At 32.0% G+C, this 25,752-nt stretch overlaps 1 protein-coding gene across 1 annotated transcript in view; it reads left to right on the top strand.

The window, feature by feature from the left end:
- The window catches only part of LOC107443413 (uncharacterized), a 159,826-nt gene that overhangs the window by 117,725 nt on the left and 16,349 nt on the right, over positions 1–25,752 (top strand). Inside the window, exons 55-63 of the mRNA XM_087160562.1 lie at positions 1,135–1,188; positions 3,297–3,404; positions 3,491–3,544; positions 4,198–4,233; positions 9,876–9,911; positions 12,919–12,936; positions 13,160–13,463; positions 21,430–21,542; positions 23,373–23,450. Of these exons, the coding sequence (XP_087016688.1) occupies positions 1,135–1,188; positions 3,297–3,404; positions 3,491–3,544; positions 4,198–4,233; positions 9,876–9,911; positions 12,919–12,936; positions 13,160–13,463; positions 21,430–21,542; positions 23,373–23,450 (801 nt within the window). The remainder of the gene's footprint in view (positions 1–1,134; positions 1,189–3,296; positions 3,405–3,490; positions 3,545–4,197; positions 4,234–9,875; positions 9,912–12,918; positions 12,937–13,159; positions 13,464–21,429; positions 21,543–23,372; positions 23,451–25,752) is intronic.

Genomic DNA, 25,752 nt, shown 5'->3' with positions numbered 1-25,752 from the left:
AACATCACTCTTATTGGAAAAATAAAGTAAATAAATAAATAAGCTACCGCTTTATAAAGACCATAGAGTTTAAATACATCTCTCAGAACATTGTAATAGAAAATGTTAAAATAATGATAAAAGAAATATTGATGCTTTATTTTTCTCGAAAAAAATGCTAGAATTAATTGCTGTTTTTTTTATACCAGTTTTTGTTCTTTTTCGTCTTGCTATATAAGGGCTTTCAGCCATGTTAAGAAAAATAAAATTATTGTCTATGTCTGATAGGGCAGAAATAAGCAAGAAATAAATGGAACAACAAAAAATCTCTTCTTTTAAAACTTGTTCGAAGTTTCTTAAGACTATCCTTCTGAAACTTTCCAAGAGGAAGAAAGGAAAATGAAACAGTATTTGTGGTACACACAGTAAAACATTAATTTTATATTCACACTAAACAAATATGGAATATACTGAAGAACAAGCGAGCAAGACATATTAAAGAAACAATTAAAATACATTTAAAAAAAATAAAACTTTTTTTTGTAAAAAATGTTAACTATGGATTTTTTTTACGCTTACTCTTTAATTGAACTCTTTCTCTACGATGTTCCATGTTGTACCATCACGTGTAACACCAGCCGTAAGCAAAAAGATATTTTAAATGTAATATTTTCTTAGTAGGGTTTTATAATTATTCATCTTTCGATTTCTTTTGAATATTTTTTTAAATTCATTATTTTTTTAAACGGATATAATGTTACTGTAATGAATATCAATATTTAGGGATCGCCCGCCAAACGTTCTGTTAAGCGTGGAGGTGGCGGGTTCGAATCCCGCCGTAACCTTTGTGATGTCCTTCTCTATTGTGCTATCTGTTCTTCTACTTGACAAAGGTTTATAAGCCTTAATTGAGCACACAAGCCTGCAAATGTATGTTGCATCAATAAACCAATCAATATTTATAAATATATTCTACTATACACACTTATTTATCTTTTGCCTGATCGTCTAAGTGTATAGGTCAGAGTAACAGCTGGGAATGATTATTTGTAATTGATTATTTATTTATTTTTTAATAGTGCAAGTATTTTTTAATATTGTAAGTATTTTTATGAAGATGAATTTTAATGTATTATGTTCAATTTAATATTACAGGGTTCTCAAGGCGACAAAGGTGCCAAAGGTGAAAGAGGAAAACGTGGTTTAAAAGTAAGTCATACTTGAAAATGATGCATCATGCATATTTAAGCAAACAAAGTTTAGAAAAATGGAAGAATAGTAAGATTTGAAAATAACCTCTGAAATTTAATTATTATAGAAGAATTTTAGGAATTTTTAAGCGGTTAGTTTCTAATTAATAAGACCGAGATAGCTTAGGAGCGAGCTTATTTGATTTTCAAAACGAGTGATACACTTTTGTATACTGGTCTGATATGTATAACTGGGCATCTGATACCAAAATTGGCCCTTTTCCTATTCATCATGTGTGGATAAACATCTGTAAGAAAACTGATTGCATAGTAGGAACAGGAGGCTTTATAGATAATTTTATGTCCTACGAATCCGGTGGCTCCGGTTATTCTTAAAAGCACTTTCTGATCGATAATTTGTAATGGTCTTATTTGCGTTTTGGTCAAAACGCCCCATGAAGGGGAGGCATAGCTGAGAATTGGCGTAATACACATAGTATGAATAAAATTTTGGGCGTTCAGAGCCTTCTCTGAGTCTTTTGAAAGATCTAAGAGCTAGGTTATGATGTTGTTTATATGAAAATTGTAATTAAGTGTATTAGTTGGGGTGATCCTTAAATATTTGGCATTAGAAATTTTTGAATTATATTAATATCAAATTAAGTTCCCTTTTTATCAATTTTAGTTGCTTCCAGTCATCCACAACCCTTTTGCTTTAGTTTGAAAAATTCCTGCATACTTGTCGCGTAATTTTTAAATTACAGAAGAACCCCGATATAAGGAATACGGTATATTATGAGAAGTTCGCTATTACGACAAATTTATCTGTTTCTCTGTTACCGTCAATATGCTAATAATAAAGATGGAAAAGAAAGTAGCTTGCAAAATTTTACAAATATTCCGCTATTGCAACAAATTTCTTTTGGAGGAAATGTATTTTTCTATTGTTTAAATGACGAGAAAGTTCAAGAGGAAATTATATTTTTTGTTTATTTTTGGAATCAGTGCAAAAAAGGCAAAACAAATATCATTTCACCTTCATGCTTACAATTATTCAAAGTACAAAATACAAAAATTATGCTTCTTAAATTCTCGGCTTTTTAGTGCGGAATTCAGAAAAATTTTTCGCAATTACGATGGTCAAATTTGGCCAATCAAAAGCCTTTATTTTAACCTATCACAAAATGCGATATGTTTACGAAGATACAGCAGGCTTCTGATAGGCCTAAGTGAGACATAGTAATTGCAAAAATTTAGCTGAATTCAGTCCTAATGTCGGCAAGGATATGAATTTTTCGCTGCTAGATGTCAAAGTTGGCAATCAGAAAACTGCATTTGGCATGATGGACATAGAATTGTCAAAAAGTCAATAAAATGGACAGAACGATATTTCGTCTGATCATTGGAGGGGAGGGGATGCCTTACAGCTATTTTAGGTTCTATTCAATTTTCTTGTTATATATGTATAATGAAGTGAAAAATTTAAATACCTCCATAAAGTTCAAATTTTCATTACTGAAGTAGTGAAACAGAGAGGGGTCCCCAAAGAAGTTTTTGCAACAGGCCGTAATTAGGCTAAGTCGGGCCCTGGTCAATTGCAATTGCACTTCAATTCATTTTCATTCATTCATTTCTTGCATCTTGTAAAAACTACCAGTTCAGTTTACAATCTATAAGCATAAGCAGTCTATTCTAAATTTACAATTTAAATTTGAAAACAACCACAATGACTGTTTACTCCCAATGAATGCATACAAAATGATCAAATCTTGATGGAGATAATTGGGGGATGTTCGCGGTCCAGGTGCCTAGTTCTAATTTCAAGTCAAGTCGAGTCAAGTAATTTAAATTAAAATAGTTGGTTAAAAAGGATAAAGGTAAATCGTTGTTTAGTCTTTTTTTTTGCTATTTTATGTGCATTTGTTTATAACGCATTTGCTTATAACGCATATTATTATATGTGCATTTGTTTATAACGACAAAATCATTCAGTTATTGTGATATTTTGTTATATCGGGTTTTTATTCTATTTCCACGTAATGAATAGGAACCTATTCATGACGACATTAAAAGTATCTATCCTTGTTTGAAAGATGAATGCGTCTGGAATTTCTTTTCCTTTTTTAGGGACATAGGGGAGTGATTGGTAGAGCAGGTATGAAGGGAGCACCGGGGGAAAAAGGAGAAAAAGGAGAAAGGGGAATACAAGGACCTCCAGGAATGAAAGGAGACACTGTAAGTATAGACTACTACTTAATATCATTTTTACTTACTTGCATTATTCTTTTATTATTTCAATAAAATGCAACTTATTGTTAAAGGGACCACTAGGACAGGAGGGAATGAAAGGAAATGATGGCCCACCAGGACAGCCAGTAATTATTTTTTAAAAATATTTTACTATTTATTATTGTTTTAAAATATTTTTTAATTACATTTCAAATGACTTTCTTGTTGCTGCTAAATCGATGCATCAAAGTATTTGTCATTTATGCTGTTTTGTAATTTTTTCCAATCAAAGAAATACTCGTACTAAATATATGCACTTTTCTGTGAATAATGAATGAAAAATTTATTCACATTATTTTTCAAACGCAAAATTGCTTACAAAAATTTTTATGGAAGAAGTTTATTCTTTTTGTCTAAATATTTTGTTTTTATTGAATATTTTTAAAACCTTTATTTGCATTTAGTAAATTCTACATTAAAAATGTGTAATTTTTATGTTTGATTTGATTAAGGTACTATTTTACTTAAGTAAAATATATTAAACAATATAAAGATAATTTATTTTGTTACACTATCTTTAAAAGCGTTTGAATCATATTACATCTTTGGATAAAGGCCATAAAATTTTAAATACATATTCAAAATTTCTGCCTAACTCTATTTTATTTTTAACCTTTAAAAAATAAAAATAAAATAATCTTTAATTTTTTTGCTCTTTTTTTGATAATAAATATTTACTATTTCTCTGTTGTTACTTCCTTTTGAACTTAAATTTGTTTACTAAGAATATTTGTTTCAGGGTTTGGAAGGTCCTTCTGGTCCAAAAGGTGCTCAGGTAAATAAGTATAAAGCTTATATTTAGATGAGATAGTTTAAATATTTTAGTAGCCTTAAGTTATCTCTCTGTTCACATCATTCTTTGCATAATACCAGATTAAATATTGAACAATATATAGAAACCTTCTTTATTCAGGGTATCTCTATTTGACAGGAGATTCAAGGAAATACCAATAATTAAATGGATCCAAAAGACATGGGACAGCAGTATAGCTATAATTTACCGAGTGATCTCGGCTCTCAAAATACGCGTACAGCATGCCGGTTTACCGACACCTGCTTTAACCAATACAGCGTCACGACCAAACTATACCCGGTCACAAATACTAGATTAAAACCACCGGTCATTCTCGCTACTCGTGAGCTTCACTGAAGGCGCATTTTTGGAAGAGGGGAAATTCCAGAAAAGTTCCTTCTTAAGCTTTAAGAGAGGGGACAATCCTCCTTATGCCTACCTGGTACCCTTAACACGTTCACGCCAGGAAAAGAGAAAATACTGTTAGAAGAACTATCTCAATATTAGATAATATTCGGGAGGAGTTAATCTATTCACAACAATAAAAATTCACTGTAAGGAAATTCATCACGAATGCTGGATATTGGGGTTATCTCGGCGTTTATCGCCACTAACCGATTCATCGATACTGTTTTGTTGTATTCTGGGAGGTCCTATATATCTTTGAAGTTGTAGTATGTTGTAACAACAAGTCAAGTCCTTAACCCCTTGGGGACGGGTGATTCAGAAAAGCATTCGTACAAAATCAGAATCAAGCTGTAATTAAATAAAAAACGGCAACTTAAATGTAGTCGTTACTAATTTGACAGACTTACTTTGCTTTTATTTTAATTATTGTTAGTTTAATCATATATATAATCAATGTTAATTCAAAGTATAACTAAATAGATTTATTTTGAACAAAGTAATGGTGAATTAAATAAATCAAAAAATTATAACTCCGCCCACAAATAAACTGCTAAAGAAATACTTTAATTACCAGTTTTATCTTCTTACCCTGATTGATACGGTTTTTTGCTGTCACGTATTTGCGACAGTCGGCGCGAAAGGGTTAAAGAAGTAAATCTTTAAAGTGAAAATCATCTTTGGAATGGGGAGATCCCCTTGAGTAGAGTTGTATGATAAAGTTAATAGTATTTTGATAGTATGCAGTCTGAGCATAAAAAGGCGGTAATTGGGCTGAAATTCGAATTATCACGGATTATATCAATATCGAACAATTTATTGAAATCTGATGTGGTGCATGTTTTTGCCTCGCTGTAAAATTTTGTGGTCAATTTGGCTATAAAGCAATTGATATCATCAATGTTTAAGTCTTTTCTGAGTAATTTATTGCTAATCGCCCTTGGGGCGCCAGTCAAATTCATCACGCTTTTACGCTTTATTTAACAAAAAACTGGGTGCCTGGGCCGCGTAGCGTCCCCTAACCCATACATCATGGAATAATTTACAGGTTGAATTACAAACATTTTGATTTATGCAGCATTAAAGTAGCAAAATAAAATAAAAGATCAGACATATTTGCTTGAAAAATTAAACATGAATTGTTACTTAATATGAATCATGATTTATGAAATAATCAAAAAAAAAATTATTCATGAATATAATAAAGCACAGTTGGTGTTGAATCATTGTATGGGATTAAGTTTAATGCAATCATAAGTTGTGAATTTTAAAAATGAATGAAAAAATTTTAATATAAACAAGTACAATTTTAATCTTGAATGGAGTTTAAATTTAATGCAGTCATGAGTTGTGAAATAGATGTGAATAAAATCAAGATATATAGAAATACATTTGACATTTTAGCATTAATTGTGTTAGAATTACGTAATTTGTAAGAAAAATATGAAATGAAACAAAATCATGAAGTTTTAGCATAAGTTTTCATTACCTTAGTGGCGCCATCTAGCGTGGCAATAAACAGTATTTAATTTCGTGTTGATAAATTTACCAGTTCAAAGTTCAGTATAATAGAGTTCTATGTACAGATCAGAGAGAGACATTATTCAGAAGAGGACATAATTGATTGCAGTAGTTGAAAAAGTTCTCTGTCTTTTAGTAGTTCTTGTAGTTCTTTTAAAATTGAGACCAGTCTATGAGCTTTGCCTGCTTTTGTAGTGGGAACTGTAGCTGGAGTAACACGATGGCCCCTCCTGGGGGGACGGATGCTGCATCCCGTGTAGTTAGCAGTGTGTGCTTCACCACAGTTACAGCATTTTGGTGGTATGTTGATGTCCTTATGGCACAAATAGGATCGGTGACCCGCGGCACGTTTAACACATCTGGGAGGTAAACAGCAATTACTTTGAGTGTGACCAAAATTTTGGCAGTTGAAACATTGAGTTGGACTGTTTCCTCCGCGGAACCTTTCTATTTTCACTGGGACATCGCATATGCTATTGATTGAGTAGATTTGTCGGTTATTTTCAGATTCTATTAGTATTATGAGAAAAAGTGGGAGGAGCCGATATGCCTCGCCCACTTTTCTCTTAAACTGAATTATTTTCTGTGATTTAATGCCATTCTTGTCCAATTCAGGGTAGATATAATCTGTAGGGAAACCCTCTGGAAGTCCTCGTACCAAAACTTTTATGTGCTTGACCGGTTGAACAGTTTCTGTAGTTGTGGGCGGAACTGTGACATCCTCTATGGGTGGAGCTATGTAGGAGGTGACTATTGCATCAGGTAATGGCAAGGAGGTGGCGGCAGCTATGGGTGAAGAAGAGGAGCATTCTGTAATCATAATTTGTGTATCCTCAATAGTTTTGGCTTTGTTGTGCTTTTTCTTCTTCCTTTTTCGTTTTTTTGGAGGGGGTTCTGTATTTGTTTTTGCTGTGCTTTCTGTATCCGTGGTTGTCCTTTCGTTTTTCTGTTCCAAGTTTTGGCCGTCATCATGAGTTTCCAAATCTGTATCCTCAGTTGTTTTAATCGGCATTTCTGGAGTGTTTTGGCTATGCGTGGAACTCTGGTTTGCCTCCACTGTTTTACTCAATGCTTCCAGTGTTTTCCTACCTTCTTCCATTTTTTCCCAATGTTCTTCCGATTCTTTCCTAGATTTCTCCACCATTTCCATCACTTGCTCATATATCTTTCGTTCGCTAGGACTCATGCTTTCCACATCCGCCACTGGCACTCGTAATGTCCTATCGACTAGTCGTTTTCCGCCTCGGCCATGATGATGATAGGTAGCCATATTGCTTGATTTGATTTATTAACTTAATAGTGATGAATCATAAATTGATGACTACAACGGCAGAAAAACTTTAAAACTTAACTTGTAACATACACAAACTCTTATAACAAATCAACTTTAGTAGATACTGGCATAATTGCAAGAGAATGAAATACGTACGACTCACTCGAAAGACACGAGTAAAATCATGACGTCCAAATTCATCACGGCGAAGAAGCAATTCAATATAAAAATTGCATCCGTTAAAAACAATTGGTAGTTATGGATTTTTATTATTCCCGGAAAAAAACTAAAAAACGAAATTTATTTGTTACCAGTTTTTACTCCGGTGCGCCGCTAAGATGTGAAAATCTAGCGTGACCCACCGGTGGGTCACCCCGGCGTGAACGTGTTAACCCATTAAGAGGTTCGCGAAGGCCACGCTCCGGCTATGCCACAGCCGCGAGTCCGAGCCAGGGCGTTAATCAGCCCCGCATTTTAGCGACAGCGAGCCCGCCCACCTCACTGATGTCGGGGGATCTTCAACACGACCTTAAGAGAGGGGACAACATTGAATCGGTAAGCGAATAAGAGCCAGTGTTCCCATGAACTAATAGTGCAATCCTAGAGCTGTGATGGCTCAGGGGATATTAGAGCGATCACCTTCCAATGAGGTGAACCGTGTTTGAATCCCAGCGATGGCTGGTCGATATTATTACCGCATCCGGCTTTGCCCCGACCACAGTGTTGACGTAAAATATCCTCAGTGGAAGACGGATCATGGGTTAGAGTCGCCTTTCAGTCAGGCTAACCGTGGGAGATTTTCTTCTCTGTGTAACTTAAATGAGGGTTAGTTCCATCATAAAGTCTTTCAAGAAGGCAAATTTCTCCCAATACTTGATCCAGGAGTTCTCTGGATTGGGTTCAAAATTGCAAGGTTACGGAGTTGAAGATTAGTAATCGTAAACCCCAAAAATTGGGTCGGCTGTTCTCAACGACAGTTATAAAATAAAATAAAAACAGTGCAGTCCTGAATTGGTTAAAACCATAAGGGCCAGTGTTGCCATGAACTGACTTCTATCATTGTAACACTGAATCGGTTAAACCAATAAAGACCAATGTTCCCATGAACTTGTTTCTTTCATTTTAACACAAAATTGGTTTAATCAATAATAACCACGGTTCTTATGAACATATTTCTAACAGATGATAAATAGTGATTTAAATTTTAATTTTATTTGTTTTCACCACTGTAAATTAAATATTTATATTTTGATTTTAAATTAAGTAATTACAACATTTTAAAATAAAAGCTGTAAAATATATCGACTTACAAGGGAAACTAGGGAAGTGTGACTCGCCAATTTTGAAATAAACTAGTGGGATGTATGCCTTATAAGGAATAATTTTAGAAGGTGACATTCGTTTCGGCCCATACAACGTCCTATGAGAGATGAAAAATAATTCAATATATAGAAAAATCGGTATTTCATTACTTCAATGCAAACTATTAGTTAATGTAATTGTCTCAAACTCCAATATAATTTGTAGTTAATTGTTAATTAATTAATTGGTTAATTAATAAATTGGTTAATAAATAAATTAATTCAATATTAATTAATTATTAATAATTTATTTATTAATTATTTATTTATTAATTATTACGTATTTATTAATCATTAATTAATTATTAATTATTTATTTATTAATTATTACGTATTTATTAATCATTAATTAATTATTAATTATTTATTTATTAATTATTAGTTAATTAATTGATTTGCAATTACATACTCCAATTAATTTGGAAAATTTAAAAAAAAAATCAAAAGAATTTGATGTCAATTTTTTTTTTTTAAATTAACCTAACAGATTTTTCTGAAAAACTACAGATACATAAAATTTTCGAAATCAATTTTGACATTATATCCATTATATTGTACGTGAAAGTATCACAAAATTAATTGGAGTATGAGACAATTACAATAACTAATAGTCTGCATTGAAGTAATAAAATAACGATTTTTCTATACATTGAATTATTTTTTATCTCTCATAGGACCTTCTATGGGCCAAAACGAATGTTGCCCCCTAAAATTATTCCTCATAAGGCATACATCCCACTAGTTTATTTCAAAATTGGCGAGTCACACTTCCCTAGTTTCCCTTGTTAGTTAAACCTTAAATGCCCTACCACTACTTTTATAAAATGTTTTTTCATCAAAGTGAAATGTTTTATTTTTGAAAGCAGTCGTTAGACTTAATTTTTTAATTCTCAACTTCATTTTTCCAATTTTCTATAAATACTGCGTTAATAATACTAAAAAAAAAATTATAATAATTTTCAATATGCAACAGTGCAAAGTGATTTCAGAATCGCGTTTCATGAAGTTAACGAGATTTTTAAAATGAATATTTTTATAAATAATAATCTCTTTTCTTCAAATAGGGTCCAGGAGGTCCGAAAGGTGAAACCGGTCCAGCGGTAAGTATATCTCTTAACTTTGTTATGAAAAATTAAATTGCATTTATTGTCCATTTTTTCATATGTCGAGAAATTTAAGAGTTAGCGTTCGATTGAATTTAAAAAATCATGGCAAAATATTAATCAATTTGAGCCATGATTTTAACATTATTATGTAATTAAACTAAATAATAAACTAAAAAGTTAAAATAAATAAATAAACGAATTTTTTTAGCTCCAAGTGGATTTATTCTACCTTTAACAATGACATTTTATATGAAATTTAACCAGGCCTGCCAAATACTACTTCTTTTGCAAAAGCTTTAATGGAGTGGTAGACATTTATAAACTGAAACTTTCAGAATTTTTGGTAATTTTTTTTTAACATTTTGAAAGTTTCACCACGAAGTACTGATACAAAGTGGCATTGCATATGAACTTTTAAATCATTTATATGTAGTGGTGTAAGTTCAAATGAATAAAAAAATAATACATTAAAACATAAATTTAGGTACCAGTAGAATAAATTCTTACAAAAAGCGTAGAAAGCTGACAGCCTGTATTAATGTTGGTAGAGGTCAGTCAAGTCCAAATTTTTGTACTCATTGATTAAACTGAAATGAATTTTTTAGTGCAAAAATAATAATTAAATGTAAGCATGTAAATACACGAATAATTAATTTTGATAACATTTGGAATGAATGGTATTTATGAAAAGTAGTTTGCGTGTAATGCAGTGCAGTTAACTCATCATATCTTGTTAGAGTTTCATATAACATAGTAATCTTGTAGATATATTTTAATTTATTCTTATTCGGTTATTCGCTTTGATAACTTTTATATTATTTGAATAATAAATACGTACACGGTGGATTGGTGTAGGAAACAGTAGGACTTCCGATAGAATGCTAAATAAAATCAGGTAAATTACTTTCATATATGAAAGATGGCAAGCGGCCTCCCTCCCTTTCATTTTATTTAAAATGTTGCATCATTGAGGTGGGAGTTAATGGAGTATCTGAGAAATACATTCAAACAATTTCCGGCTTGGGCACAACCTTCGACATTTGAAGTGTGTTTGCGAAATATATTTTTCCAGTGGCAAAGAGTTTTTAATAACTTTTAATTATTTGACAATTTATGTACCTGCAGCGATGACAACTACTACGCTTTTTGCAAAATATTTTATTGAGTGGTAAACAATTAAACACTAAGGCTTACAGAGCTTTTGGTCATTTTGTTAAAATTTTAAATGCCTCACCCCTAAGAGGTGGTTTTCTTAATTATTATTACAACACACATTTGCAGGCTTGTGTGTTCCAATTAAGGCTTATAAACCTTTGTCGAATAGAAGGACAAATAGCACAAATATACATCCAGGGTACCAACGGGATTCGAATCCACAACCTCTACGATTTGCAAAGCATTTGGCAGATAATACCACTCGGCCAGGGAGGCCCCACGAGAATATTTTGGCACAAAGTGGCTTTTTATACAAGCTGACGAATGATTCACAAGTAATGGTTTGAAAAATAGCTCTAAATCAAATTTATGAAAGAAAGAACAAAGGCGTAAACTTGAATACCACTAGATGGCATTTTTCCAAAAACCTGGAAAGTTGGCAGGCCTGTACGTGTTTAATTAATTCATTTATCGTTGTTTGTATGTTGTATGAATATATTTTTTTTTGCTGCTAACAATAGGAAAATTTATTTTTTAAAACTGCAAAAATTCCGTAGTAGTTAAAAGATAAGCTATTGAATTAATTCGTCAATTTAGTATTTATTACTCGTTAAAAAAGGAATCTACTTCTTTAATTTTTATCGAGAAAAAGAAAAACTCGAAATTCCGTGGTTATCCAAGCATGCATATAAAGGAAAACAAATACAAATGCAATGACCATTTTAACACTAGGTTTACGGACGTTTCTTATGCACCTATCTTTACGAACACGCGTCAATTTGACGCATGAACAAATACAGATAACAGCACTCACAGAGATGCCAACTTGCTCCGGACAGCAAATATGTATTTTAAAGTGGTAGTTTATCAATTGTGATTCTTGGTTTAATAAATTCAATTTAGTAGATTTTTATCCACCACTATTTCCAAACAACTTATATAATTCACCACTTCATATTTGCAAAATTTACTTAGTAGTTATTTACCGTTTTTTTAATTATTTTGGCGTGTCCGGAGCAGTTGGCATCTCTTCACTTAGAAATCAATGTAATTATATGCTATAAGAAAAAAAATGAAAATATGAGAGATATATTTATGAAATGCTAAGCAACTAAGACCTTAAAAATCTGACATCAATTGACATTCTGCGTTTGTTCTTTCTATTATTGCTTATCGGCAACAGTTGTTTATCGCTTGTTTCATTTGAGATAACGGATCGAAGTATTGTCTGTACATTCCTGTTTATTATTGATGTGGTGCTTGCACGTTTACTCAAAGTTTTGTCTAAATTAAGATTGCGTCAAATTGACGCATATCCGTAGAAATAGGCATACCACAAAGAGAATTTCAACGCTTTTAAGGAAAATAGAATTGAATATATATTTACCTTGATCAATGGATAAAAGTCATTACAAGAGATAAAATAGAAATGCAAACAGGTTTTGTAATTTTCCTTATAAAATTCGAAATGCGTCAAAATGACGCGTCCCGTAAACCTAGTGTTAAATGCTTTAAAATTCTGCTAAATTGCACTAGCATTATTGTAATTCTCTTCTAAAACGTAGAGAAGTTAAAAGGTGAGATTTTGTTTCATATTAAAGCTCTTTTTAGCTCTTTATAAATTTGTGAAATATTTAGAAATTAAAATTTTTTTATTCGTGCATTAAATTATAATTGTTATAATTATAAACTGATTCTACTAGTGTGCGTGTTTTTGCATGCATGCGTGTGGGTGTTTAATTTTATTTCCTGAATAAAACACTTTTTCGCTTGTGTGCGTTGTCTCTCTATTTTTATAATTTTTGCTAAAACTTTAATACAATTTTGTTCTCTTCCTTTATTTTAGGGTCCAGGTGGTCCACCAGTAAGTATACTTTTGAATATGTCATTTAAATAAAATTTCTAATGAAACTGTTTTAGTTATAAAAATCATGGTAGATCTTAATTTGGCTTTTGCCATGTGAAATAATTAAAAAAAAACATATAAGTAAATTATAAGCAACTATTATACATATTTTTCTTTAAAAACTAAACACTTTACTTTGTTTTACTTGTCTTTGCTTCTGAAACTAAATTTTGTTCTCAAGGGTCCTCCAGGTGAAGGTCCTCAAATTCCACCAGAAATTTTGTTCCAAAGAGATTATCCTTATTTACGTCACAAGAGAAGCGTCGACGACATTGAAGAGGATGACATTTTCCCCAAAAAGGAGGCGACGACGGGTCAGACCGAAGAGAAGGCCGAAACACTCCAAGACAAATTGCTGAACATGTACGCCAACATCTATATCATGAGGAAAGAGATAGTGCTGATAAAGAAACCTTTGGGGACCCGGAAGAACCCGGCAAGGACTTGCAGAGATTTGTACCTGGGACACCCAGATTTCCAAGATGGTAAGTATAGTGCGATTGTGGTGGCAGTAACTAATTAAGGATTCACACAAGTAGCATCATTGTAGTACTCAGCATATATTTTGGTTCTGTGAGATACACTTCAATTTGGATCTAATGTAGTGATCTCAAAGAAATGAATAAAATCGTTAAGAAAAATTTGATTTATTAGGTAAATATTGGAAGATTAAAAATGGCCATAGTTTAAATATAAAAATAAAGAAAATAAAAAAAAAACTTGAAGGGATCAAGAAAAACCATTCTCTTCATATCGAGAATTTCTGTTACGATTGATATTCAATAGTTGGGACCAAGGCCTCTCCCCTCCCACCAGTCGCCAAATATTGAATGAATATGAAATTGAAATATGCCAAATATGAAATTGAATGAATTGTTCTCAGCTGTCAGTTAGGAACATGGGAAGAAATCCAAGAATGGAGAATTATCGAAAGGCAACATTGCCAAAAATAACCCCTCCCCCCATAATGAATATTAGATTTGAAAATAGTTTGGCGATCGCGTATTAGCCAAAAAGACTGTTAGGATTAGTTTAGGTCAGAGGTCGCCAAAGTGGTCTATATAGACCCCCAGGGGTCTATTTAACAAAAGCGGGGGTCGATCTGAGACAGAGGGGCGAATGGGGGTCGATCCGAATCGGAAGGGTTGATTGTGGGTCGAGAAAAAAAACAGTTCTCAATACGCAAATCACACATATCTAATTAAGTATGTGAAATTTGTGATTTTTTTTATAATTGACTCAATATTAGCTTCTTTATAAAACATAAATTAATAAACGTATATTTATTGGGGTGAAACAAGTATTTACGTACCACCGCGCAGTGGCACGAACTCAGCGCAGTTTATAAGTCATATGCATATGTGCGCTTGTCCAAATGTCACGTGTGACGAGCATTGATGTTACAAATGCAAATATCATACGCAGTTTCAGCTATCTTTGCAAACTGTGTTGAATATTTGCAGTGTCATTATTAAAACTTTTTCAGTTTTGGATAATTAGTAATTGTTTCGATTAAACCATTCGTTTGGTTTAGATATCAATTTTAATTATCAATGCACAAAAAAAGGTAATCATTAATAATATCGATTAGTACAGCCCGCGACAAAACTATAGCACACTTTGTATTTTTTTACGAAAATTACAAAATTGACCAATTTTGACGAAAATTAAAATTGACCAATTTTGAACCCAATATAGCGAACCTTGCAAAAAAACACCAGGCACACCCATCTCATTGATCAAGAAGCAGTAAATCTTTAGTTACTTTACTTATTATATCTACTTATGCATAATTACTTATTATTTAATAATAAGGTATTTAAATTTCAATATTAATATATTTTTCATAAAACTATTGTTACACAATGTACTATTACTTTAATAAATGTTTAAAATCATAAAATAAATGTACAAACACAGTATCTAATGTAGTTTTATTTTAATTAACAGAAAATTACTTTAGGGGGGGGGGTCGATGGAGATTTCGAAAAATTATATAGGAGTCGATGATCAAAAAAGTTTGGCGACTCCTGGTTTAGGTGTTCTAGATCGAACACCAAATTGGAATTATTTAAAACATAATTAAAGTTGTTTAAGGTTGCGTGCATTAATTATTGGAACAATAAAAAAAAACTTAATTTAAACCATCTATATTATATAAAACGCTATACCGTATTGTTTGGCGCAGCATGTCCTCTTTTGGACTTTGTGCCACTAAACCTACATTCAATCCAATCCTATATAAAACGCTAATACGTACGTATGTATGTATGTATCAATAGAACCAATGATATTTCTTTTCTCGCTCTGGCAACAGTTTTCATTTTTAATTGATTGGATTCGGCGCGCAAGAGGACGTAGTGAGCAACCAGATAACACTAACCAGAGTGAGCATTATCAGGTTGTTCAATTCAGATTCATGCACTAAAAACATGACAATATTTAATTTAAACTCAATTAGGAATTAATTATTTAATTGAAGTGAGAATGCTTTAAGAGGCCGCTGTTGAATTGATATTTTTCTACTGGGAGCTACCTAAACGTCTAAAAAACGTTTAAGTGTTTGTATTGAATGCATTGAATTTTTTTTATATTTCGCGTTTATTTACGCATTGAATTTTCACGCTTTAAAATGCAGAATATTAGTGAAGCAATATTTGATAATTTATTTTGCTAATATGTTTCTTATTTAGCTAATGTTTTGATTTTTTCACCATGTACAATCTAAATAGCTAATATACTTTTTTAAAAGCCAATAAGAACATTGGTAGAATTCTTCTACATAAGTACAATACTATGTCTTTGATGATAAAATACTATGTCTTTGATGATAATATATTATGTCTTTGTGCTAGAACATTGTGTTCATTGGTGAGCGAGCGCAGCGAGCCATGGTTCACGGCGTGAACCACATAGGATTGCGTAGCAATCCTCGGGGGTTGGCGAGCGTTAGCGAGCAGGGGGTGGAGCCTCCTAGTTTCTTTTAATAACAATAATATAAAAAGATAATAATAAAAAATATAACTGACTACTCGAAATTAGCAATTCTAGAGCTCCAATATGAATCAACAGAATGTGTAAAAAATAGAATGAGTAAATAAAATAATGTTTCTTCTTAGAACTAGTGACGCCATCTGCTGGCATTTATTGAAGTTACGGTCCACCACAATTAGTATAACTGAAACATATTTGCGGTAAGAAATTAAGAGTTATAAATAGATTTTTGTTTTCGATTTACTGAATTATAGAGTCCACATTATTGAAATAAAAAAAAGTTAGAATTACATTCATTGTAAAGAAAAGAATAAATTATATTATATTCTCTTTTTATAAAATGTAATAAAAATTAAATAATTGGTTTAATTTAATTGAAATTCGGTTAAGAATGATGAGAAAAAAAAATTTGAGAAATTAAAGATATATTGAAAGCTAGGAAATAGGTAAAGCCTATTGTGGCATCACAGTGATAAATCAAGTGAGTAGCAACCATGCATTTTGTGAGGTTGCTAAGTGTTATCTTAAGAACAAATTTGACAGATTTACAATGTTTGAACATATGCTGTTACATATGAGATTTTTGAACGGATTTTAGATATTTTCGCTTCGCTGATTTCAAAACTCCAATCGCCTTCTCTCCACAAGCTACAGTTTTTATACAATAATATATTTCTAACCAGGATATTATAAGAGGCACTCGAGTAACTACTCAATGTCACAACTTATCTGTTACGTAGGGAGTGGTAGAGAAGCTGATAATATACCTCACAATACGATCATAGGTTTTTTTTGTTTTGTTTTAAGTGTCATTTTCAAAGGAGCAAACAAGTGTAGTGTGAATGGCTGAAATAGGTGGTTGTTGACTACCACCTATGAGTGTTAACAATCACATAGTCGCTTCGGTAAATGTCCGAAACATGTAATAGGTCTAGTTAAGTGCCATTGCCCGGTATGCATTTGACCGGTATACCCTACACCAGGGATGGGCAAACTACGGCCCGCGGGCCAACTGTGGCCCGCCGGAAGATTTTATCCGGTCCGCGGATTGAATTTTTATTTGTCGATCAGTGGCAAATGTAAACAATATACATCCACTTTCTTGTCGACTATGTTTAAACTTATTTTTGTTTTTCCTTTTTTAACAAAGTAGGGGAGAGTGGGGTCAATTGTAACAGAGCAAAAATTTCGAGTGTCGGGTTCTAGATTTGGTTACTAGATTTGGCGCACAAGGTGTATTTAATAAATCTACATGTACTGCAATCTACTGCTGGCAACCATTTTTATGTACTTTTGAAAGAGTTACATCACAAAAGATATTTTCACGCTACGCAAGTACTTTTTTTGGTATTAGAATATTATATTGTAACAAAGTAATCTTGTTTAAACAAATAAAAATTATTAACCGAATATGTAAGTGGATACCTTAATTATCATTTCAATAAAAAAAAATTAGTTTTTTAATTAACTATCATTGTTTTTAACAAATGAAGCTGAAATGGCGTCTTGGGGACGATTGTAACAATAAGTAAAGGGACGATTGTAACAGCTGAAAATAAATAATTTTATGTTTACAAACCATTACTTAACTCTTTAAGAACCACCAATAGTTTCCTATATCATTTATATTATGTTGCATGTGCATTGTTTTATTTGTCACCTTTCACAGCATAAATTAAAATTTTTAACCCCTTAAAGTTAAAAGTTTAAGCATTTAGGTCTCTGCTCATTATTATTTTTACTCCTAAAATATCACTACTATTTTGATCAATAAAAAAATATATCACATCTATGATAATATGTATAATTAACTATGTTTTAGTTGAATTTATGAACTGTTACAATTGACCCCGCAAGTGGGGACAATTGTAACAAGTGCACGACTGTCAAAAATTGTTAATAACTAATATAATAGCATTTAAAATAAGGTATTTAGTTTTTTTTTCTAGTAGAGGATAGTCTACTTTACTCGTCTGTCAATTAATACTAATAATATATTGGATTTTTTGTTAGTTAAAAATAGTTAAGTAAAAAATGTTACAATTGACCCCACTCTCCCCTACTGATGACATTTTTACTTTCTCTATTTTTGTTCTACAAAACATAAATTATTGAAAATAGTTAGCACAGACAGCTTCAATTGGTAAAATGTTGAAGGCAGAAGTTCTTTATAGAATAGCCGTAGATTGGCTCCAACTAGCATTTGTCTTTCTCGAGGAGCTGACTTATGGAATCTAATAAAGGTAAATTGTTCTTCACATTTGGCAGACTGCGCATTTTACGCTCCAAAGAGCGGACAATCTAACAATCATCTGAAGCAGTTGTTTCTAAATATGCCAAAGTTTTACAAATCATTACCAAAAGCTAGTTTCCAAAATTTAATATTTCATGCCCAGAAAATCAGTACTATGTTTGCTTAATCTTATATATGTGAACAAGAGTTTTCAACTATGAACCTTAGAAAAAATCATTTTAGAAGTAGACTAACAGAAAAGCCTTGTTCCTTAAAATAAGCACATCTCACTTCGAACCTTAATATAAGGAACTTTAAAAAATGAAATCGCAATTTCCGTCATCTCACTAAATATTTAAATTAAAACTTGTATATCGCTTTTTTTTTTTTAAATTTTGAAGTTTTTACTTGGCCCACCAAGCATTTTTTTTCCTTGATTTTTAGCCCTCGACAAAAAAAGTTTGCCCATCCCTGCCCTACACTGACATTTTTGTAAGGTTCAGTGTCACTTCCCGGTATGCCCTACATCAGTGTTTCTTTTAAGGTTCAGTGACATTACGTAGTATACATATAACCGGTTCTCCTAACACTGATGGTTTTTCAAATCAATCCTCAGTAGGTATTAAAATATCGAATAAATATAATAATATCAACGAAAAAATTAACATCAAATCGTGTATAACAAATATTTTGGACGTTCACCAGAGCGATTATGCGATGGTTGACATTCACCGGTGAAGGTCGACATTCTCTTGATTTCGATCATTCACGGTGACATGCACACAAATCTCGTTCACTCACAGAAGGTTCGAATTGTTCTCGAAACTCATAGAAATTGCCGCTGATGGTAGTTTTCGATCACGATTTCGATGAAACAGAGCGAACTTTTTAGCAAGGACCCTAAAATCTAATTTTAAAAAAATCATGGCAAAAATCTCTAACGTGCGATCTAATTTTTTATAATCGCAAGACCTCTTTAACCCTTTTGAAGGCAGTGGTAAGCATACTTACCACCACGTTTTACCACTTTTAATTTAAGTTTCCATTTTTCAATAACTTCAGCTTTCTTGAGGTGAGTTTGAATAAAATCGGTAACCATTTGTCACTTTTAAAAAACGTATAAAAGTTATAAAATACATAATTCCTTTTGAAGTTTATAGCATTTAAGGAATTTATTTTATAAATAAAGAAAAATAAAAGTCAGTAAGTTCCTAATAGGTCATGTTAAATATATTTACCACCAAAAAAATGGCATTTTTATAAACTAAATGAGTTTTTTTTTTAATATCAGTTACTGTTCTTAAAACAATTTCAATTCCAAAAATACTTTAATTTACCTTTACTAGAAATAAAGGGCCCGTTAAAGGGTTAACTTATTTTTGCCACAATTTTATAGATTAGGGTCCCTGCTAAAAAATTTGTTCCGTTTCATCGAAATCGTGATCGGAAACTACCCCCAGCAATAATTTCTTTGCGTTTTGAGAAAAATTTGAATTTCGTCCTTCTGTGAGTGCGCGTAGAGAATGCACATCTGTCCTATTTGTTCTTATGTTTAAACCTAGCAACCTTATGATAATCATGGTTACTATTTACTAGAGATAAAGAAAGAGGAAGACCCATCTCGATAATTTTTATAAGGTTGTTTAACTAATTAATATAAATATTTTTTTAAAGAAGTGGTAAGATTATTTGAGTAGAAAAATTTTACTTGTTTTGAAGCTATCTGAAAAACTTACTTGACTCGACTTTAGTAGGTAAAAAGTCCTATTGTATAAAAAAACAAAGTTTTCAATCTTAAGATAAGTGTTTAGATAAAATAAATATAATTAGTATGCGAACAAAAATATTTATAAATGCAATATTTTGACAATTTTTTAAATTATACTTAATCAAAAATTTAATCAATGACCCTGTTTAATATATATATATATATATATATATATATATATATATATATATATATATATATACATTTATTTAGCTTATTTGGATAGTTCATTGAAAAAATATGCAAATGAAATTTATAAATAATTTGAATCCAGAATATCTTCAAAAGAATCTTTTTGTAGTGCTTATAAATTTCAGATTATGCGTGTGAGATATCGATATCTTATCTTTTCTCATCATACTTTTGAGCGTTTTTAGTATTTCGAACAATTTTATTTTAAGAATTTATCACTCCAACTGTTTTATTATAATATGAAATATAATTTGAAAAAAAAAATAATTTTACAGAGATGCCAAGTATTCCGGATTCGACAAAATATATTAAAAAACTGCTAAGAGGTACAAATTAAAATTAGTAGATTTTTAGCTAATTTTACCAACTTTTTTAAACAAGGTAACACAGAAGCGTTTGAATTATTTAGGAGTAGTGGTGAGTAAAAACACTATAAATTGATTTTACTAAATCAAGAAACGTATATTAAAAGAATGCTAGTAGAAAATATTTATCTGCCGAACGGAGCAAATTGTCATATCTTTTTTTTAACTTTAAAATAAAATTAATAATATTTTAACATTAATGCTTTTCGAGTATTCAGAGAAAATCTTAATCGAGTAAAGATTGGAGTTGAATACAATTTCTCAGAAAGTTTTGGAGTTGTCATTTTCAACTATCAACATTTAACTTTAGACTCCAAAGCGCTGGTTTATCGGATGAAATAATTCAGTTAAAAGTCCAGATGAAGTAATTAAAATAATCCCATTAATTTTTTATTTCTTATTAGCCCTCATTTTCGTATCTAACATTATTCGATATTAATTCCACAAAGCTTAGAAATCTTGTTACAAACCTTTAGCAACATTTTAAACGTAGCGAAATTGCAAAAGCAACAAAGCATTTTATCGTTTTATTAGTACAGATGAGTTACTTAAAATAATCCCATTAATTTATTTTCATTTAAGTCCATTTCCATGTCTATCATTATTCTAGAAAGTTTGATAATCTTGTTACAAACTTTTTGCCACATTTTAAATGTAACGAACTGTCAAACGTAGCAAAGTATTTTATCGTTATATTAGTATTAATAAGTAACTTAAAATAATCCCATTATTTTTTTATTTTCATTCCTGCCATTTCTGTGTTAATCATTATTCTATGTTAATTCCACAATTCTTAAAAATCTTGTTACAAACATTTTTCAACATTTTAAACGAAACGAGTTTGCAAATGCAACACAGCATTTTATTGCCTAATTTATTTATCTTTTTTACTATTTCAGGATGGTTTTGGGTTGATCCAAATCTTGGAATGATAGACGATGCCATCCATGTGTTTTGCAACATGACCGCCAGAGGGCAGACGTGTGTCTATCCTGACAAACACTCAGCCATTGTGAGTATATAGTTGCTATTAAATAAAAGCTTGTAAAAGTTGCGCTTAAATTTAAATACTCCGAGAAACCTTTGATCTCATGATTAGATTTTCACGTAATCAATCTTAAAGGTTCAAAGTGCTTGCCCTTAAATATGCTAATTGCGGGCCGGGATAGCCTGGTCGGTAGGGCGCTGGGCCCATATCCAAAAGGTCGTGGGTTAGATCCTCGCCGGCCGAAGACTCCCCGTGTAGTAAATGGTGACTGATGCACGTTAAATCTGTCGAGTCTCAAAGTCCTCCATGTTCCCACAACAAATCAATACCTCTGGGGGTACTGATCCAGGAGTTTCCTTGTCTTCTGGATTGGTTCAAAATTACAAGGATACGGAGTTGAGCGTAAGTAGTCGTAAACCCATGAAATTGTGTCGGCTGTTCAACGACGGTTATAAAATAAAATAAAATATGCTAATTAACTAGTAAGACTCAAACACATATTTTCTCTGAGTAAACAAACTTTCGCTTTGTCGGATTTAGATGTTTGACACTCAAAATATTGCTGGTACGCAATCTCGAAGACGCTGGTTGGCGATAGCTTAGAAGATTTGGCATTGGATTAAACTCTTCTCAGTTTTTTGGATGAAACTAACCGAATATGCTAAATGTGAAAGAAAACCACGAAACTTTCCATGCTAAAAGAAAGATTTTAGAACGTAAGATAAATAAAGAGATATTTAACATCCGCACTCTTTCTGGAACGAGCCAAGAACAGTATGTGAATAGTCAGGTCACCACCAGGACTCGAAACGACCCCAGGGATGACGTAAAATATCCCCAGTGATATACGGATCATAGGTTAGAGTCCCTTTACCGTCCTGTTGACTACGGGAGGCTTGCGTGGTTTTCTTCACCATGCAACACAAATGCGGTTTAGTGCTATTAAAAAGTCTCCCATGAAGAGAAATTTCTCCTTATACTTGATTCAGGAGTTCCCTCGTTTTCTGGATTGGGTTCAAATTTACGAGGCTGCGGCGCTGAATATTAGTAGTCGTATTCCCAAAAATAGGGTCGGCCATTCAACGATGGTAATAAAATAAAATAAAATGCAAATTATAAGAGCCGTGGTGGTTCAGGGGATAGAGCGTTCGCCTTCCATTCATGTGAATCTGGTTCGAATCCCAGCGATGGCTCTTGTCTTCTGGATTAAGTTCAGAAATACAAGGCTATTGAATTGAATATTGATACTGGGAGTTGGACACTGATACTGTTCAATGACGTTTATAGAATAAAACATATCAATGTAATTTCTATATAAATAATTTTATTTTATTTTATAACCGTCGTTGAACAGCAGACCCAATTTCGTGGGTTTACGACTACTTACGTTCAACTCCGTAGCCTTGTAATTTTGAACCAATCCAGAAGACAAGGAAACTCCTGGATCAGTACCCCCAGAGGTATTGATTTGTTGTTTGAACATGGAGGACTTTGAGACTCGACAGATTTAACGAGCGTCAGTCACCATTTACTACACGGGGAGTCTTCGGCCGGCGAGGATCGAACCCACGACCTCTTGGATATGGGCCCAGCGCCCTACCGACCAGGCTATCCCGGCCCTATATAAATAATTTGAGTATTTTAATGTATTAGTTAAATGCAGCACTTTATTGACACTGGAATAGTTGACAACACTAATGAAATATCAAATTAATTCTAGCACAAGTGCGTTTCTGCTTTTTCATGTAGTGACATCATTATAAAATGTTGCATTTTTGCACAAGTGTTCTCAAAAGAGCCCGGAGATAAGTGTTCTATAAATTCATTATTACTCATTATGTTAATTTTTTTTAGCAAACGGAAGTTCATTGGGAGAAAGAAGAGGATGCTTCGAATGAAAAATGGTTCAGTTCCCTCCGTGGTGGATTTAAGGTAATAATGATGTTCATAATTCTATCCTTGTGGTCAAAACTGCTCATGATAATTGTAGATGTAGACACCCAAAAAGTTGTGAATGAATTAGCAGCCGTATTCGAACAAAGTGATTTGGTTTAAGTTTGATCCCGCTAGAATCGGCAACTATTCTGAGAATCCAAATTAGTTTTAATACAATAAAGCATTTCCAAAAGTTTTATTTGAATTCCTTTAAATTTAGATGTATCAATTTATTTATCGTCAAAAAAATACCGTTGAGTTAAATTTCATTTCAGTAGAATCGGTAACTAAATCTGTGCAGCCAAATCGTTGGCTGCACTAGATCAAACTGGATCGTTCTCAATACCAATTCAGGTGAATATCACAAATAAAGAGGTTTCAAACTGATTGACACGGTCCCAAAAGTTAGAGTTGAAGCAAGAAAAAAGCGATGCCAAGATCTAAACTTACCGAGGCTGAAAAAGCCAAAGAACTTAGACGGGAATACATTAAGCGTTACACACAAACGGAAAAACGAAAGGATTCCGTTTGCAAACGGAAGCATGAAGCCTGTGCTTCACAACAGTACCAAAGTGGTTGAGAGAATTGAACCCTACCGAAGAGCAAATGGTGACTCTCCGAACCCCTTTCACTCAAATACGAGAACTGGGTGTTGATCACCAGTTAGGGATAAAAGGATCCATTGTCAACGTACCCAATATCTTGCACAAGACCGTAGACTCAGAGATGCCAACAGCCAACGCCTCCTACAACTGAAAGCCTCCACACGGTTTTTTATAGGTAGTCCGATCAGACCACTATGATGGTAAACCAGTTTACGAAAGAGCCCTTTAATAGAAAATCTAGTAGAAATAAGAAAGTGGTTGCAAATTTTTGTCTAAAAATTTGTTTAATTTATGAATATGATTGATTTGTCTTATTTACTTGTCTACCACCATATATGGCAACGTTACTTTTAAAAAGTAACGAGTAAAAGTACAAGTATTTTTTAAAAAAGTAACGAGTAAAAAGTAAAAAGTTCTTATTTTAAAAAGTAACGAGTAAAAAGTACAAGTAAAAGTACAAGTACTAAACAAAAAAGTAACGATTTAAAAGTACATTTCTAGGAAATCGAAAATTCAAAGTAACCTAAAATTTTATTGAATAATATTCTTATGTTCTTTAATGTTTTTGCAAAATTGTTGCTATTTATTTAATTATTTTTAATTTTGAAAGTTATGGATATTAATTTATTTTTAAATTCGGAAGAATATTATAATATAATTTTATAATATAATCGTATAATATAATTTTAAAATCAAATATAATTTTAATATCAAACTTTTTATGGATTTGCACGAAAAAGAAATTTTATCTATTGATTTTAATTTTTAGTTTATTATTTTTATTTATTTAAATTACCATTAATTTAAAATTGTTTTACTCTTTAGAAACGCGTTTTAAAAACATAAACAAAGCAAACACGGGGTTTCAGATAGCTTTGTGATCTTTGAGCTAGTAAAAAATAATTGAATGTGCAGTATAAGTTGAAACAGAAGGTATTTATTCACAGCTTTTTCTTTTTTTTCTTTTTTTTTTCTTTTAAGAAAGCTTACCGAGTTTTAGAAAAAAGAAAAAGTAACGATTTCATTCGATATTTCCGTTACAAATACTTTTAATTTTTTCCCTAAAAAAGTAACGAAAGTACAAGTAAAAGTACTAAGTTTAAAAAGTAATGAAGTACAAGTAAAAGTACGTACTTTTTACTTGTACCGGCGGTACAAGTAACGAAAGTAAAAGTACTGCCATATATGTCTACCACTACAGATTCCATTCTCAAATATATATGACAAATTTCTCTCAGCCACTTTCAAACTACAATTTGGGTTCATGGGCACAACCGGTTCACTTTTTTTAAATAGTCTGCGCAGACTACTTATAAAAAACCGTGTGGAGGCTTTTTGATATAGGAGGTGTTGCAACAGCTTCGGACTCGCCAAAATAATTAAAAAGCGGTAAATAACTACGAAGTAAATTTTGCAAATATTTGACTATTTTTGCTTGCTTTTTAGAAGGCATAGCATGACTAAAGTATCGTCAAATGATGAATAATATAAGCCAACGAATTATTTAGAAATAGTGGTGGATAAAAATCTACTAAATTGAATTTTTTAAACCAAGAATCACAATTGATAAACTACCACTTTAAAATATATATTTGCTGTCCGGAGCAAGTTGGCATCTCTGTCATAGTTATGTCATTATCAACCTTTCTGAAAATAACGTTTCCTCATGCTGATACAATTCTGAACAACTCCAA

The sequence above is a fragment of the Parasteatoda tepidariorum genome, chromosome 4 (assembly GCF_982258835.1).
Source record: "Parasteatoda tepidariorum strain Cologne lab strain chromosome 4, Ptep-v5.0, whole genome shotgun sequence".
NCBI classification, from domain to species: Eukaryota; Metazoa; Arthropoda; class Arachnida; order Araneae; family Theridiidae; genus Parasteatoda; species Parasteatoda tepidariorum.
This window is presented reverse-complemented; position numbering and strand designations above follow the sequence as displayed.